This window comes from Poecilia latipinna, unplaced genomic scaffold (genome assembly GCF_001443285.1).
Source record: "Poecilia latipinna isolate Pla-1442-1.1 unplaced genomic scaffold, P_latipinna-1.0 Scaffold489, whole genome shotgun sequence".
In the NCBI taxonomy this organism is placed as follows: Eukaryota; Metazoa; Chordata; class Actinopteri; order Cyprinodontiformes; family Poeciliidae; genus Poecilia; species Poecilia latipinna.
This window is the reverse complement of record NW_015113105.1, coordinates 122,905-137,446: the sequence shown is the minus strand read 5'-3', so window position 1 is coordinate 137,446 and position 14,542 is coordinate 122,905. Positions and strand designations below refer to the sequence as shown.

Below are 14,542 nucleotides of genomic sequence, written 5' to 3'. Positions count from 1 at the left end.
GGTTTTTTTTTCTTTTCAAAAAATATAATTTGGTGGGTTTTTTTTTTAGGTTTAAAAAAAAAAAAAAAAAAAAAAAAAAAAAAAAAAAAAAAAAACAGCAACTTAAACAAAACATCGCAACTATGAGGATCGGTGGTGGCAGCATCATGCTGTGGGGATGCTTTTCTTCAACAGGAACGCTGGTCAGTGACTGACAGGACAGTCACTGAAGTAAACTAGAAAGAAGCTGCGAGAACTACAATGGAATGGTTTGGACAAAAAAATATTCTTGTGATAGAATGGCCTAGTCAAAGGCCAAATCAAAAAGCAATTGAGAATCTGCGGTAAGATTTTAAAGCTCAAGCCCATAGATGTTTTCTATCCGATCTGACTGAACGTTTAGCTTTTGTAAGAAAAAAATGTTTAGAAAAAAATAAAAAAATGTCTGATCTCAAGTTACAAAATGTGAAACTGTTTAAAACTTAAGCTAGCTACTTTTGATCCATACACAGGCACAGAACCACACAGTCTGCTTGGGAGGTTGGAATGCCGAGTGAATTTTGACAAAGACAAAAAATACACACTAATTGATAGTTTTAAATGATGTTGATATAATGGGCTATCAATAAGCCTGTCACAATAAGTAGTCACTCAGTTAATCACATGATGAATGAAAATGAGATCGATAATTTCCATTTTGATGATTAATATTTTTTGAAGGAAACATTTGTGTACAGAGACTTCATAATCTGATCTAATTTGATTTATGGTTTCGGTTGTGTGTGGTTTTTATTTTGCATATTTAAAATATCTTCCACATTAATTAAAACATAAATTAAGTGTTCTTCACAAAATTAATGCTTACTTGTCTTTGATAGAGAAAAACTTGCATTATTATGCCATAAACAACACATTGAAAGAGTCTCAAAAAACAAAAAAAACAATGTTATCGCTCATCGCGATAATTTCTGGGACGATTTATCATCTAGCAAAATCTTTTATTATTCTATCTATTTACCACATCAGCATCACATTTTTGTACTGTTGCACCGCTGGATGCTGTTTCAGGACTTTATTGTCAAAATATATCATACAGTTTCCATTAATACAGTGGATGCAGCTGCTTGCTGTGTACTGGAACAGAAGGGAACAGCGAAATGAGTAAATTCACGCTGAGCTCATCTTTCTCACTCCTAAGAGAAGTGCAACATTAAGTAAAACTGTGAAATGTGTTTATTACCAGTCATCTATTTATATTGCAGGCTATTTTTATTTCTCACTAACGTTTGCACAGATTTTATCCGTATATTTCAATAAGTAAGTCTTCTTGTGTACAATAAAGGCAAGTCTAAACGGTAGATAAACTGAAATTGTACGGCATTTTTGAAGTTGTGCTCATCACTCAAAGTGCCAGATTCACCCATTCGTACTCAGAAATGTTTATAGAAGACATGCAGCGTCTCTGTCACTGCCACCAATGTCCTAAAGTTACAACAGATCGTCATTCCAGGTTCTGTCCAGTATGAACAGCAGGCCAGGCAGCCAACTATCCAGGATGTTTCTTTGGATATTAGTAATTTAATATGACTTGCACTTCTTCTTCCTTTTGATGATTAATTTTCTCTTTTGATTTTGTAAGATAGTCGTTTTGTTTCTCCACATTAAGCAAATTGCACCATGGTTCACCTTTTAGCAAACTGGGATCTACGTTTGTTTGGACTGCATCGGGATTAGGAGTGGATTTTTCACTTCTGATAAGATACCGATTTTGCACCTTTGAGTGTCGGCCAATACCGATAATGAGCCAATATGATATCAGCATGAGTCCTGCATACTTTTATTAATTATTTTGTTGTGTGGTACATTAGAAAATGCCTGATGGAGTAATATTACTCTGAGAAGAATAGTGAACAACAAACAATAGGTATGAGAACTGACCCATTTATTAACCAAAAGGTACAAGAGCTGCCGGATAGCAAAAGATTGGATCAGAGTGCTTGTATAGAAAATTTTAGATCCAGGCTAATATAATCTAATACTTTTGGCTGATATCAGACCAAGTTCTGATTTCTGATATTAATATCAGATCGGGACATCCCTAATCACAATTTGGATGAGCTTTCACAGCCTCTGGCTTCACTGGTCTTCCAGTAAAAGCGCTTCCTGTCAGTGTTAGGGCTGCATTCTCTTGGGCAACATGAAAAGGAGTTGGGTGCAACACATAAAGAAACCCTGCCACACTTAGACTCGTGACTAACCTGCTGTAGGTTGTCCAGATCTGGAGTTCAGTCAACATTCCCATGGGGAAACCATCTGGGCCCAATAGTCATTTCTATACATTCAGCAGGATTTTCTTCCTCAGCACATATTGATAAACAGCATGGAAAATGCTCAAATTGCACAATTATGACTTACAGTCATGCTAAAGAGCAAGTACATCCTCTTGTAGCTCAAGCATCTGGTTAATTCCTTAGCAACAATGTGAGACGACAATAAGTTCACACAGAAGACCGTTCCTTGGGATATTGTTGATAAATAACATTATAAAAATTCTTTAGACGAACAGTGTCTCTAAGTTTTTCAAAAAGCTTCTACGTCTTGTCTGTTTTGTTGAGTCATACGTTTTTCTCCTCATACATTAGCTGTGTTTCCATTACAAATGTGCGCGAAACTTTGCCTACATCCAATTAATGTCAATTAAGAAACCATTAAATAAGAAACTTAATTAAAATCACATGTGAATGAGTGTGTTCACGCGATAAGTCAGTTTAAAAACGCCGCGCAAACATCCTACTACCACTTCCTGTCGTCTTCTTCTTCGTGGTTTACGCTAGCGGCAGCATCTGGTTGTTGATCATGTGACATTGTGTGACGCGAAAAGTGTTTCCATTGTAGTTTTGCTAAATTAACCAATTTCGATTTGGCCTAGACAACCACTTCATCCTAGCAACTAAATTTTTTATTGACAAACGAGATTTTTATTTTTTTATTTTTTTTTATTTTAATTGCTGTGTTTCCACTGTGTGAATTTATTTCTGAAATGTTAAATTGCATGGTAACGCAGCCTTTTTTTATTCAGGGCATCACTTGTGAATCTCACACCAATTCATTCCAAGTCAGACTAACCAGGTAATTAATTATGTTTGAAAATCTCTAAAACTGATAGGCTTTCTTTTTGCCACGACTATATGAGACTCCCTTCTACAAAATGTAATTATAAACATGTTTGCATCTTATATTACATCAGAATTTATCAAGCCATTAAAAAAAACATCAACAAAAAACTCAAAACCAGTCATTTTATTGGCAAAATATTCATGTTTTACTGTTGACAGATTTAAGGCCAATAAATAATCTGCAAGAACATAGGACTTGGTTCTCTCTCCCAAAGCTTCAAGAACATTTTTGTTGCCTGTTGTCAAAGAAATATGAGGAAGGAGACCTCTTTGGGGTTCTGCACTTTATTTCTAATTTCACTGCTCTTGCTGATGTACAGGCCTGTAAAATGTATGATTAATGTTCCTGAAATATACCTCCAGTCACTGCTCAAGTATTTTTTTTTTACCTTATTGTTTTTAAGGTGAAAGAATCAAAAGCATAAGTTTCTTTTCTTTAATAATCATATGTAAAATGTGTATGTCAGTCCAGCACAACAGGTTGATGCTGCTACATGATTTCATCTTCTGAAGAGACATCACATCATTTGTTATTTGCATGTAATACGTGCACCGGTTTAGTCTATTAGACTCCCAGATTTCACCCAACAAAGCAAACAGTAAAACACATTAAATTACTAAAAATAAATAAAAGTAAAAAAAAAAAAATCCAAGCACAGATTTCTAACATTTCGACAAACCCAAAGATCTACAACAGAGTAAACTTGATAACTTTTTCAAGGCAATTTTACCAGTGTATGTTTTTATGTATGTTATTTGCTGTTAAGATGAATGTTGTTGGATTCCAAAGATAAAACGTAACCTACCGAGTTTTGATGTTTTCCCTCATTCCCAAAGATGAAAAAAATGACTGAAATTGAAAGGTGAGAGGGTTAATTTGTAGTAAAAACGATTTCTTGCCTGTAATCCTTTAGTTTAGTTTTACTAGTTCAGTCGATGTATCTGCATATCTGTCGTCATGGTGATAAATAGAAAGTATACCCTCGTGGAAAACTACAAAACGGTCAAACCGTGACATAAATCTGGACCTCAGCAGCTCTAAGAGTGTTTTAATCGAATTTTAAATCCAGAACACACTTTCAGGTCGGTTCCTGCCTTCATTCATTCATACCGCCATTTTGTGTCCAAGCGCCTTTCTTTCTGTCTAAAACAAGTCATTTTGAGCACTTTCTGTATCAGTTTGTTTATGTTTCACAGTTAAATATTTTCATAAATAGAGGTAATTATAAATATGTTTGAATCTCATGTGTATTTTAATTTTACTTGCAATATTTTTGACAACTTTGTATTACACCTTACTTCCATTGTTTTGGTTTTGATCCTAGTTTGGGTCAGTCTAAAGTAAATCTAAACAAACTCCTGCCAGCAGTTATTTACTGGAGTCACATATCAACTTCTTATGAGCAGATTAAATAAACCACTACGTAAAACACTGGTTGCCACAGCAACAATAAAATGCCCCTTGGTGGGTACAAACCGACAATGACCAGGATGAACAATACTGAGGCGTGTGACTCCATTTTGTACCCAAAAAAGTTTGGTGTGAAAGGATCAAAACCGCAAAAGTACAAAAAAGCAGCGGGGCGAATAGACCGCCCCACAAAAATGCCCAACACATATCATATTCTTGTTATGTATTAAACAAACTTAAAGTCAAAACAGAGTAGTGTAATACAGGAAATTAAGCGCACCATTTCTGGTACTAGAAAAGAGAACGTAGCTGCCGTTACTAAATGAAATGCTGAAGATTACCTGATGAAGAGCAAATCTGACCAGCTTGATTACAGCAGCAGATCTGGCAATTCGCTGGTTCTTCCAACAGCAAATTTCAAAAGTTAAAAACTGAATTTATCACAAGATTTCTAGAACAATTGAATAGCTGAGACCAACTCAAAGATGCTTAGTTTAAAACATCCAGTCATCTGTTGAAGTAATAATGAAAACAGTGATAAAAGAGGATGTACTTTCTCTTTAACATGACTACAGCTTGTCCTCTTGATTGATTTTGTCAGCTGCTTATTTGTAAAGTCATAGAATACAATGATAAACAAATCGAAATAATTCATCTTCGGGGGTTAAAATTCAGTTGTTCCTCCTCGAAATGAAGCGAATATGACTCTGCATCATGCCACCCACTGACAAACCACCAAATTGTACCCAGCAATACGTGAGACGTTAGCTGAAAGAGAATTTTTTTCTTATCCATCAATCATCCCGATTCCGTCTATTCAAGCAAAGCTGTCTGTGACTGACAACCAACTAATTACACATTGTACCAACATGGTAACCCCCCTCCCATCTGCCCCAACAGACTGCTCCCAAAAAAAGAAAAACAAAACACAACTGAATCTACTGTTTTCTCCAGATGTGATCTGCACATCTCTGTGCACATTATGTGTAATGTGGGTTGTGTTTGGGCAGGTCTTGTCCTCTGTGTTCTGTTGCCATCAATGAAAAATATTAAAAGGAAAAAGGAGATAGATTTTTTTGACTGAAAAACAAAGTATGCATAGTATACTGCCAAACATAGTAGCACATACAGTGGCACAATATTAGGAAAACATAATATTTTCCTAATATCAGTTATTGTTGGATATTGTGATGAAATTAATGTTTGGGGTTAAGCCATGTTTTAGAATCTTAGAATTTGTACAACTTAAATCAATTAAAGTCTATTTCAGCTGTCAACACACAACATAAAGTGTTATTGCCTGAATTATAGCTACCAAATATTGCCCTCATTGATATTGCATTAACAAATTGCAGTAATATGCTATACTGTGCAGTTCTAAGTAGCTGCTCGCATATAATTAGCTTAGTTTAGCATAATAACCTCAGGCAGCCAAAAATGGCTAACCTGACTATGACAATTAGCTAACAGAATTAACCTCAATCCAATTTTCAAGGCTCATTATACCTGTAGCAGAAAGATGTCTTATCGCCATAAGTTTGTAGAAAAGCGAGTAAAGTAGTTTGGGTGGTGAAAGCTAACTAGAAAGAGCCGATTGATAAGTCGCAGCTGATAAGGCAGATTGACACAGCTAGCAGCCTCCATGTTGTAGCTTTAGCATTGCAACACAGATGTAGTTTGAGAAAACAGCAACAAAATTAATATCAATCATCCCTAGTGAAATTGTACAAATTATATATCGACGAGTATAGCATTGTATGAAATTGATAATAATTGTTTCAGTTTGAATTGTTCAAAAGAGCTAAAATTAGGATGGGACTGACTAGCTGTTAGCCTTCTATTCTTCAACAAGCGCACCAAGCATCTTACTACAGACACTATTATTTATGATAACTTAAAAGAATCTTCTTTGAATTTTTTAAAATATCCCTGACAAATCAGAATGAGTGATTATGGTTTCTGTTGGCAAGAAATCAAATAGAAGTATCCTTAAATACTCATCTCTGTTTTATGTTTTTTTTCTAGCCATTTTAAAATGGTTGATAAATGTCTTCAGATTGACAGAAAATTCTATATTAAACATTTCTTCCATTATCCAGTACATAAATGTTAGATATATGCTAGATAGAGGATGAATCTCATTAAACTCAACTCGTGGTACTTTGTTTACTTTTAGAGAAAAACAAATGCACAACTAAAGGATATTTCAGTGTGTTATTGTCAGTGGTCACATTGTTTTTAGACTTTTCCACCTGACAAATTATGTAAGTTTGTGACTAGCACCAGCAATTTGGTTGGAGAGCACTGACAGGATAAGCTACAGATGTGACTCATATAAAGTTGGTCAACTATTCCAGACTTGGCAAAGTTCTGACGGGTCACATGCTGTGAGAAATTCTCACAAACTGTATTGTATCTTCGAAGTAAGGGTATATGACATGAAGTCTGGTGTTCATAAAATGCCACAGCATTTCTCATCAACGCCTGACTTAAAAAAACCCTAGCCAGTAGCCTTGTCTGGTGAAATAAGTGCCATTGATTGTTCTGGACCCCTGCTATGAAAGTGTGTGATTTAAGTCTGACACCAGCAGAAAAGGAAGTCGTTCTTGAGTTGCCCTATGGAGTAGGCAAAATCCAAAATTATTTTGAAGAAGCCTATAGCAATTTTAAATTTTAAATCGTGTGTGGCATTATTTGTGATAGAAGAAAGAAACTGATATAATGCAAAGGTTTACATATCTGGCTAACTGTTATCCTCTAATGGTGCTAATGGAAAGCTAACTGAATTACTTTCCATTAAGCAAAAAGGGCTTTTTCATAGTATCTTTAACAAAGTAGGGTGACATTTACTTATCTCTTGTTCACATTAGGGTCACCTTAGACGGAGATAAACACTCAATATATATAATTGTCAAACCTTGACTGGAATGTTGTACTCTGATAACAGAGAGAGAATGAGAAATACAGTGGTTTATGAAACCTTTGCTATATCTGTCGAGCAAAAATGGAGATTCTTTATAACAACAGTATTGTTAAAATTTTGTCTGGATATATTGATTCACCCCTAAACGTAAAAGATGAAGAACAGAATGAATAAAGGAAACATTTAGGAAGTAATGCCACGCTCGTTAATGAAAACGCAAAATTCTTATTTGCTGCAGGGAAAACAAGATTGAGTTCTTGTTTCTCTTCATTTCACCGTCACCTCACTCTGTTGATTTCACCGGCCAACAGTATGATAGGCTCAACATGCACCACGTTGCATTCATGTGCCGTGATCCAAGTGACTCCGAACCGGTTGGACCTAACTCCGTTGAGCACACACACAAACACACACAAAGCCTCAAAATGAAACCCTCTGTTGGCTGTTCTGTCTTCATTACATATTTGATCAAGACTTTGCTGTGTGCATACTCCTTTTTTTTTTTGCGCATTATACTCTTGGAATACCAGGATTGTAGCACCACGTACATCTAGTTGCAGTTAAGTGTTGTCATCAGCTGCTGTGAAAGGCTAAACGGAGCTGCGTCTCTTAAACAGATTGAATGGAGACAGAATGTGTAGGCCTGTTGTTATGGAGCTTATGCTGGTGCATTGACGTGGACTGCACACACAGCCTGTTGATCCAGGATCCATGTAGTGAGGACAGTTACTGTTCTGCTGCAAGTAGGCATCTGAGAAAGTCATCTCCTGAGGGATCATGGTGGGTATGGAACCCTGCAGCTTCTCTTTGCTTCTGTACCACAAGCAGGAGCATATCGTTTGGAAATGCAACACCTCGGTGTAAGCACCTTTTAAATCTTTAGCCTTTGTGGCGTCGTTGGCTACGACGGTGGACGAGGTTGAGGTTGAGAGTGGTAGAAGACGAGTCACCTCCCCTCGGGGCTTGCCCACGGTCATCAAGGCCTTCTGCTTGGCATCCCGGCGCTCGTCCTCAGTGTTCATGGTCAGGAAGCGAAGCACGACGAGATTCAGGAACGCCCCGATCACCGTCAGGCCCATGAGGATGTAGACGAAGCAGAAAGCCACGTAGCGCGGGTCGTTCTGCAGCGCGTCGTCCCTCTGCAGAGCCACATAATCTCCAAAACCGATGGTGGTGAGTGTGATGAAGCAGTAGTAGAAGGCGTGCAGGAAACTCCATCCCTCGCAGTGGGAGAACGCCGCGGCGCCCACACACAGAGTGCTCAAGCAGGAGAAGAAGCCGACCGTCACCATGTTCGCCATGGAGACCTCGGTCTGACGCATTCCCAGGCACTTTTTGGCTTGATGCAGCAGGTATCTGACGAACGTGTTGATGCGCTCTCCCAGGCTCTGGAACATTACAAGGGTGAGCGGGATCCCAAGCAGGGCATAGAACATGCAGAACACCTTCCCTGAGTCGGTGCTGGGCGCTGCATGGCCGTAACCTAAGGGAAGTACATCACATATTTGTAACAGTGTGCAGGACAGCAAACATACGGGTCTTACAAACTGATCTCGGATCTCTTTCATTGGTCATTTTAAAGTAACACCAGTCAGATAATAAATATCCTCACTCATAAACCAAGACTCTTAGTACCATAAACTGAGTCCTAGATTTATTTAGACTATCAACAATGGAAAGTGACTTTTCAGACCTGTCGAGCTCCCTTTATTTATTTATTTTTTTAGTCAATTACCAACCATTCTACCAACTTTCCCTGTTGTTACTGAAGTTTTTGGGGGACTTGTGAAAGCATGTATTGTTTTACTCTTCTCAGTGAGCGCCAGATGCTACGGTCGGAAATTCTCCAGTCCAAGAACACTTCAGGTACCGCTCAGTCCATACTCAGAGTCCGTCTCTTCGCAGCTGGAGCCACTTCCTACCTGTCCAGGCCAAATCACCTCTGGCTGCTCCCCTTCCAGTCAGGGCCAGAAGAAAATGTAAATATAAAATCAATCACTGCATTTATATTGTCTATTTTTGTTTGTATTTCAGATTGTAGGTAAAAAGTTTGTTTAAGTAATCGTTTCACTGTAACTTTCTGTAGGTTCCTAAGTGGAGTTCAGGCTTAAAAACCAAACCATAGAAATCACAAATCTAAAAATAAGAAATATATTTTTTTAAATGACCAGAAAAATGTATGTATATAGTAATAATTTGCAGTCGTAAACATACAGATTTCCACAACCTGATTAATCTCTTTTACATCACCTTTTATTGCCTTCAGAGTCAGTAAATTGTTTGATCATTTCAGTTAGCGACTTTTACAACATCAAATAGCTGCTTTCCTTTCTTGTTTTAGCTGGTTTAAACTCTTTATGTTTTATCTACCATCAACTATATAATTCTGAAATTGTGAAAAACTCGTGTTAAGAATATTTACAACCTAGCTATGCAGACTATGTGCAGCTACAGTAAGTGATGCTAACTGAGCTAATGGTGCTAATCACTACATTTTAAAAGTAGTTAAAAACTGCTTGAGAATGAACACCATCATGTGTTCCCGACTCCATTTCACTAAAATTAGTTATTTGTTGAGACTTTGGTCTAAGGATGCCTCCGCTCATGAATAATTAATTAGCTTCAGCAGCAAAACAGCTAACAAGGATGTTGCTAAACCATTTTGTTGATGGATGTAGTATAATTTCAGACCGTTTTACACTCAGAAAAAGCTTTTTTAACAACTAAGGGTACATTTTTGGGTCAGTTAGTTTAATATTTACTTAAACAAATACAAATATAGAATCTATTTTTTTAAAATAACTTGGGCAACCTCAAGTATCGAGGTTACCAAAGTCATGTCCGAAATATTGAGCAACACCTTTATCAGACACATTTTTTAAAAGTACATATACCATCTGGCTTTGACCTGAATGAAAGTCTCAACAAATATTTACAAAACAGATGATTTGTTTATATTTTTATACATTTCTTAAAAGTTTAGTGAAATTTCACACATTTTGATCCAAAATACAACAGGATTAAAGTACTTTTTCTCTGAAGAAGTTTCTGAATAAGTGAAGAAAAATCTAATGTAAAAGAAACAGTAAAGTGATAAATATCCTTTTAGTGGGATCCTAAAGAAAGAACTGAGGTGAGAAGACTTTTCTACATGAGCCCAGTGCGGCTCCTCTTGTAAACACCTACAAAATGTATTTGTTGTTTAATCTACATTTTTGATGAGTCTGTATCAAAACAACAATACATATATGGTATAGGTAACATCATTACAGCTGTTATGATCAATGTGCTAAGTTAATTTAGCAGGACGTGGATTAATTTAATCTTTTTTGTATAAAGTAGAGCAATTTTATCATGTTAAATCTTTTATTAACATTTTCTGAAGAAACTAGAACACTTCTGGACTTTTAGATGAAGTAATCAGAGAGAACCCAAAATACGCAGTGAAAAATGAATGCAAATCCAACAGTGTTAAAGGTTAAGCCTCCAATATTGGTGAACTAAAAAAATTCTGGAAAAAGTGAGTGGCTCAACCAGCATACTTTTTTACACTAAGCCAAGTCGACATGGAAATCGTTATCTTGTTATCCTTGCCCAATATTAAAATTTATTTGATTTGCAGAGCCAAATAATATTTCAGTCATAAAACAAATTCTACTCGTTGAGATAAAGAAAGCATGGCTTTGTTTGACCAAAGCAAACAAATAAATACAATATTTTGGGTGAGCGTCCTTGTGGATTCTTGGAACCGCAAGTAATTTAAAATGTAACCTCTACATCCAGATTCGTTACAGAGCTGTGTAACATCCACTGCTCTCTCTCACAGAAAATGCATAGCACTAACTGAGGTAATCATATTAATAACTAAAACACACCTGGACATTATTGAAATTGAACTGAAATTATTAAGAGAGCTCAATTTTAGCCACATCAAAGCTTCAAATAAATCAGTGATTGGAAATTGGCCTTAAAATCTCTGATTGGTGTATCTCTAAAATTAAGCCAAATTAAGTTAACGGAGTAACTTTTATAGTGTGGTGGGAAGAAATATAATAGAAAACACCCCCTTAAAATGTGGTGAAATGAAAAGATATATATATATATATAGTGAACACATTCAGTTGGCATATCCAATTTATTTACTTCCCGAAGTAATGATTTATTTTGTTATATTGAATAATCCACCCTTATTCCTGTGTTAACTTTATTCCTCTAACTGAAGGCAAATATTACTTTCTTTAATTATTAGAATCCTTAGTTTTCTACGTAAAGTCGCTGATTTTAGTTCTCAAACTCTAAACGTCAGTCAGAAAAGACGCTGAAGAGCAAAAATTCACCTTTCTAACCTCAGAAAACATCAAAGAATGTTTGAATCTGGGAAGTCGCCGTCTTACCTGGCGCGCGACGTGAGTAATCCATGAAATACCTCTTTAACAAACAAACCACGACAATAAATAAAGAAATACTCTAGAGGGACACCCCGAAAGGATCGTTTCACCTGTGCTCACCTATGGTCGTGATCACAGTGATGGCGAAGTAAAAGGAGCCCGCGAATTTCCACTGGACTCCGGCTTTGTGAGGTTTGAGCTGTAAAACGACGAGCTCGAGCTCCTCGAAGTTCGCTTTGGTCAAGTTAAATTTGCGCATGAGTTCGTACTTCCTGGCGTCCAGCCTCCTCTTGTGACTTTTCTCCTGTTTGGACTCCAGGGTCTCGAAGACGGCCGCCCCGACCACCAGGTAGGTGAGGATGCTGACGATGAGGGCGAGCGTCCTGGCGTTTTGTCTCTTCATGGTAACGAGATGAAAGGGGGAAAGTCGGCCGCGCGCGGCAGCTGAGGCACTCTGCGACCTTCTCTTGACGCACTCCGGATCCAACAGAGGAGACTTTTGGAGATAGAGCCGCACCACCCCCACATCACAGTTGGGTTGCTACTGTAGGCTATTTGGACTATTTGTCACCGTCTTATATTTAGATACGGCAGAAAAAGAAGAAGAAAAAAAAACACGCAGGGCAATCCCACAGACTTTTTGGAGTGGCAGCTCTATCTAAACGCTTAGCTTTCACAAACAAACGCCTCAGCATTTGACGAGAAGTTTGTCACATTAGTAGATATAATCTTCTGTAATGTAAAAAAAAAGCAACCAGTGTCTATTTAAACATCCTGTTTCCTCTTGCTGCACAGGTCGTCTAGCAACCTGCTGATGGCCATCCTCCCCCTATGTAAACATTGAGGAGAGTTCACACTGATGGATCATCTTGGGCTCAGTCATTCGCCTACTAATTGTAATTTTTTTCCATAATCTTTGGGAAAGTACCCATGTTAATTTAAACAGCAGTTGTTTACTGTTTTATTGTAAATATAATGAATCTATGGCAGTAAAAGGTGGACCTACACTCTGAAAACTGCTGGGCAAAAAATAAACCATGTTTGGGTAACCAACCCCACTATGGGCAGATTTTCAAGAGCTGCTTCCTTGCATGCATGTAGGCATTGGTGTGTAGAAAAGTACTCCAGCTTTCAGTAACCAGGGAACTTTTCTGGGGTCATTATTACCCCAGTCATTGTTTCAACTGTATTTGTCAGGGTAAAAACAAATGATGAGGGTAGAAGTGGCTGTTTTCTCTTTTACCATGAACTTTTGGTTAGAATTTTGCGGAGGGGAAGAGTTTGGCATTTTGAATTGTTTGAAATAATATCAGTATAAACCTATTTGGCTAGGACTACAAATGTACACAAAAGTCATGGTTCAGTGTTCCAGTTTTAAAGTCTTGGTATGTTTTCAGTCCCTGTCAGAGAGAAACAAACACAAAGTGGCCGCTGTAAAACTGACTGGATGGGTAGATGGATATACAACAATAAAACCATTTGAAATGGTTCATAATGTTTCCTAAGATTTTTTTTAATAAGACTTTGCAGACATTTAAAACATTTTAAATAACTTTAGTTATTTTTGGAAGATAGACAATCCAATGTACCAGAGTTACACGGATGCACCTTAAAAGTTCAGCTGTTGGAAAACCGCCTCTCGTCAGAGGAATGCACATCACCAGTGTGTTGTCATTCCGCTATGCAGCATTTAGGACCGACTGGATTGGAGCTGGATTTAGCTCATTTCTCTCAGTGATGTTTACATCGACAGCTTTCAAGTGAATAATTTAATTAAATGTAGTGAGAGTTACAGACCTTTGTGCTGTTGAAAAATGCATATATTGAAATAAAGTTCTGGTTCAGTCTGCATTTGTTTGATACACACTGAACTGAACGTGCTGCACAATTTTCCTATCCGAAGAGTTCGTCTCTCCATATACTGCCACCTGTTGGGCAGCCAGCGCAAGTGCATATGAAACTTACTCAAATCCTGATGGTCAGTCAGAAATGATTATCACATCTTCTTTGCTGTCAGTTAGATTATTACAGGTAAAAAAATAAATAAATAAATAATAATAATAATAATAATAATAATAATAATAATAATAACGGCATTAAAATACAACTAAACAATAATATGACTGGAATATTTTGACGCACTGACATGTTGGAACAAATTCACAATTAATCTATATTTTAACTTATCTTTTTACTGTTGTTTAAACACAATATAATGAAAGACAGTAATACTTATTTCAAGGACTGAAATATCTATTTACTTTGTGAACTACAGGCTACATATGATGATACTGGCATATAGTGAACCACTTTTTTGGTGGGGGGAAAAATAGAAAATATGGATAACAAAAAATATAAACAGAATAATGTGGGAAAAATATTTATATATTTTACCAGGCCTTTTATCCTTGTCTTTAAGTCCAAAAAATTTGAAGGCAAAACAACTTGAGTAATAGTGATAAATAATTATGATCTTAATAGAGTTAGAGGAAGCAGTCTGTTTTTTTTTTATTGTTTTTTTTATTTGAAACTGACTTATTTCGATTTCTGAATTACAAGTACAAATAAAGTACACACAACACATTTCAGTTGCGAGTCAGAAATCCAGTAGCACTAGTTAATTAGTATCAATTAACGGTTGTTTACAGCATGTTGTGTTCATTAA

General features: G+C 36.8%; 1 protein-coding gene across 1 annotated transcript in view; it reads right to left on the bottom strand.

Annotated features, from left to right (window-relative positions):
- The window catches only part of kcnk3b (potassium channel, subfamily K, member 3b), a 22,247-nt gene extending 9,649 nt beyond the window's left edge, over nt 1-12,598 (bottom strand). Inside the window, exons 1-2 of the mRNA XM_015039902.1 lie at nt 11,998-12,598; nt 8,038-8,972 (exon numbers count right to left, since the gene is read on the bottom strand). Of these exons, the coding sequence (XP_014895388.1) occupies nt 8,080-8,972; nt 11,998-12,280 (1,176 nt within the window). The 5' untranslated portion in view covers nt 12,281-12,598 and the 3' untranslated portion in view covers nt 8,038-8,079. The remainder of the gene's footprint in view (nt 1-8,037; nt 8,973-11,997) is intronic.
- Between the last annotated feature and the right edge of the window lie 1,944 nt (nt 12,599-14,542).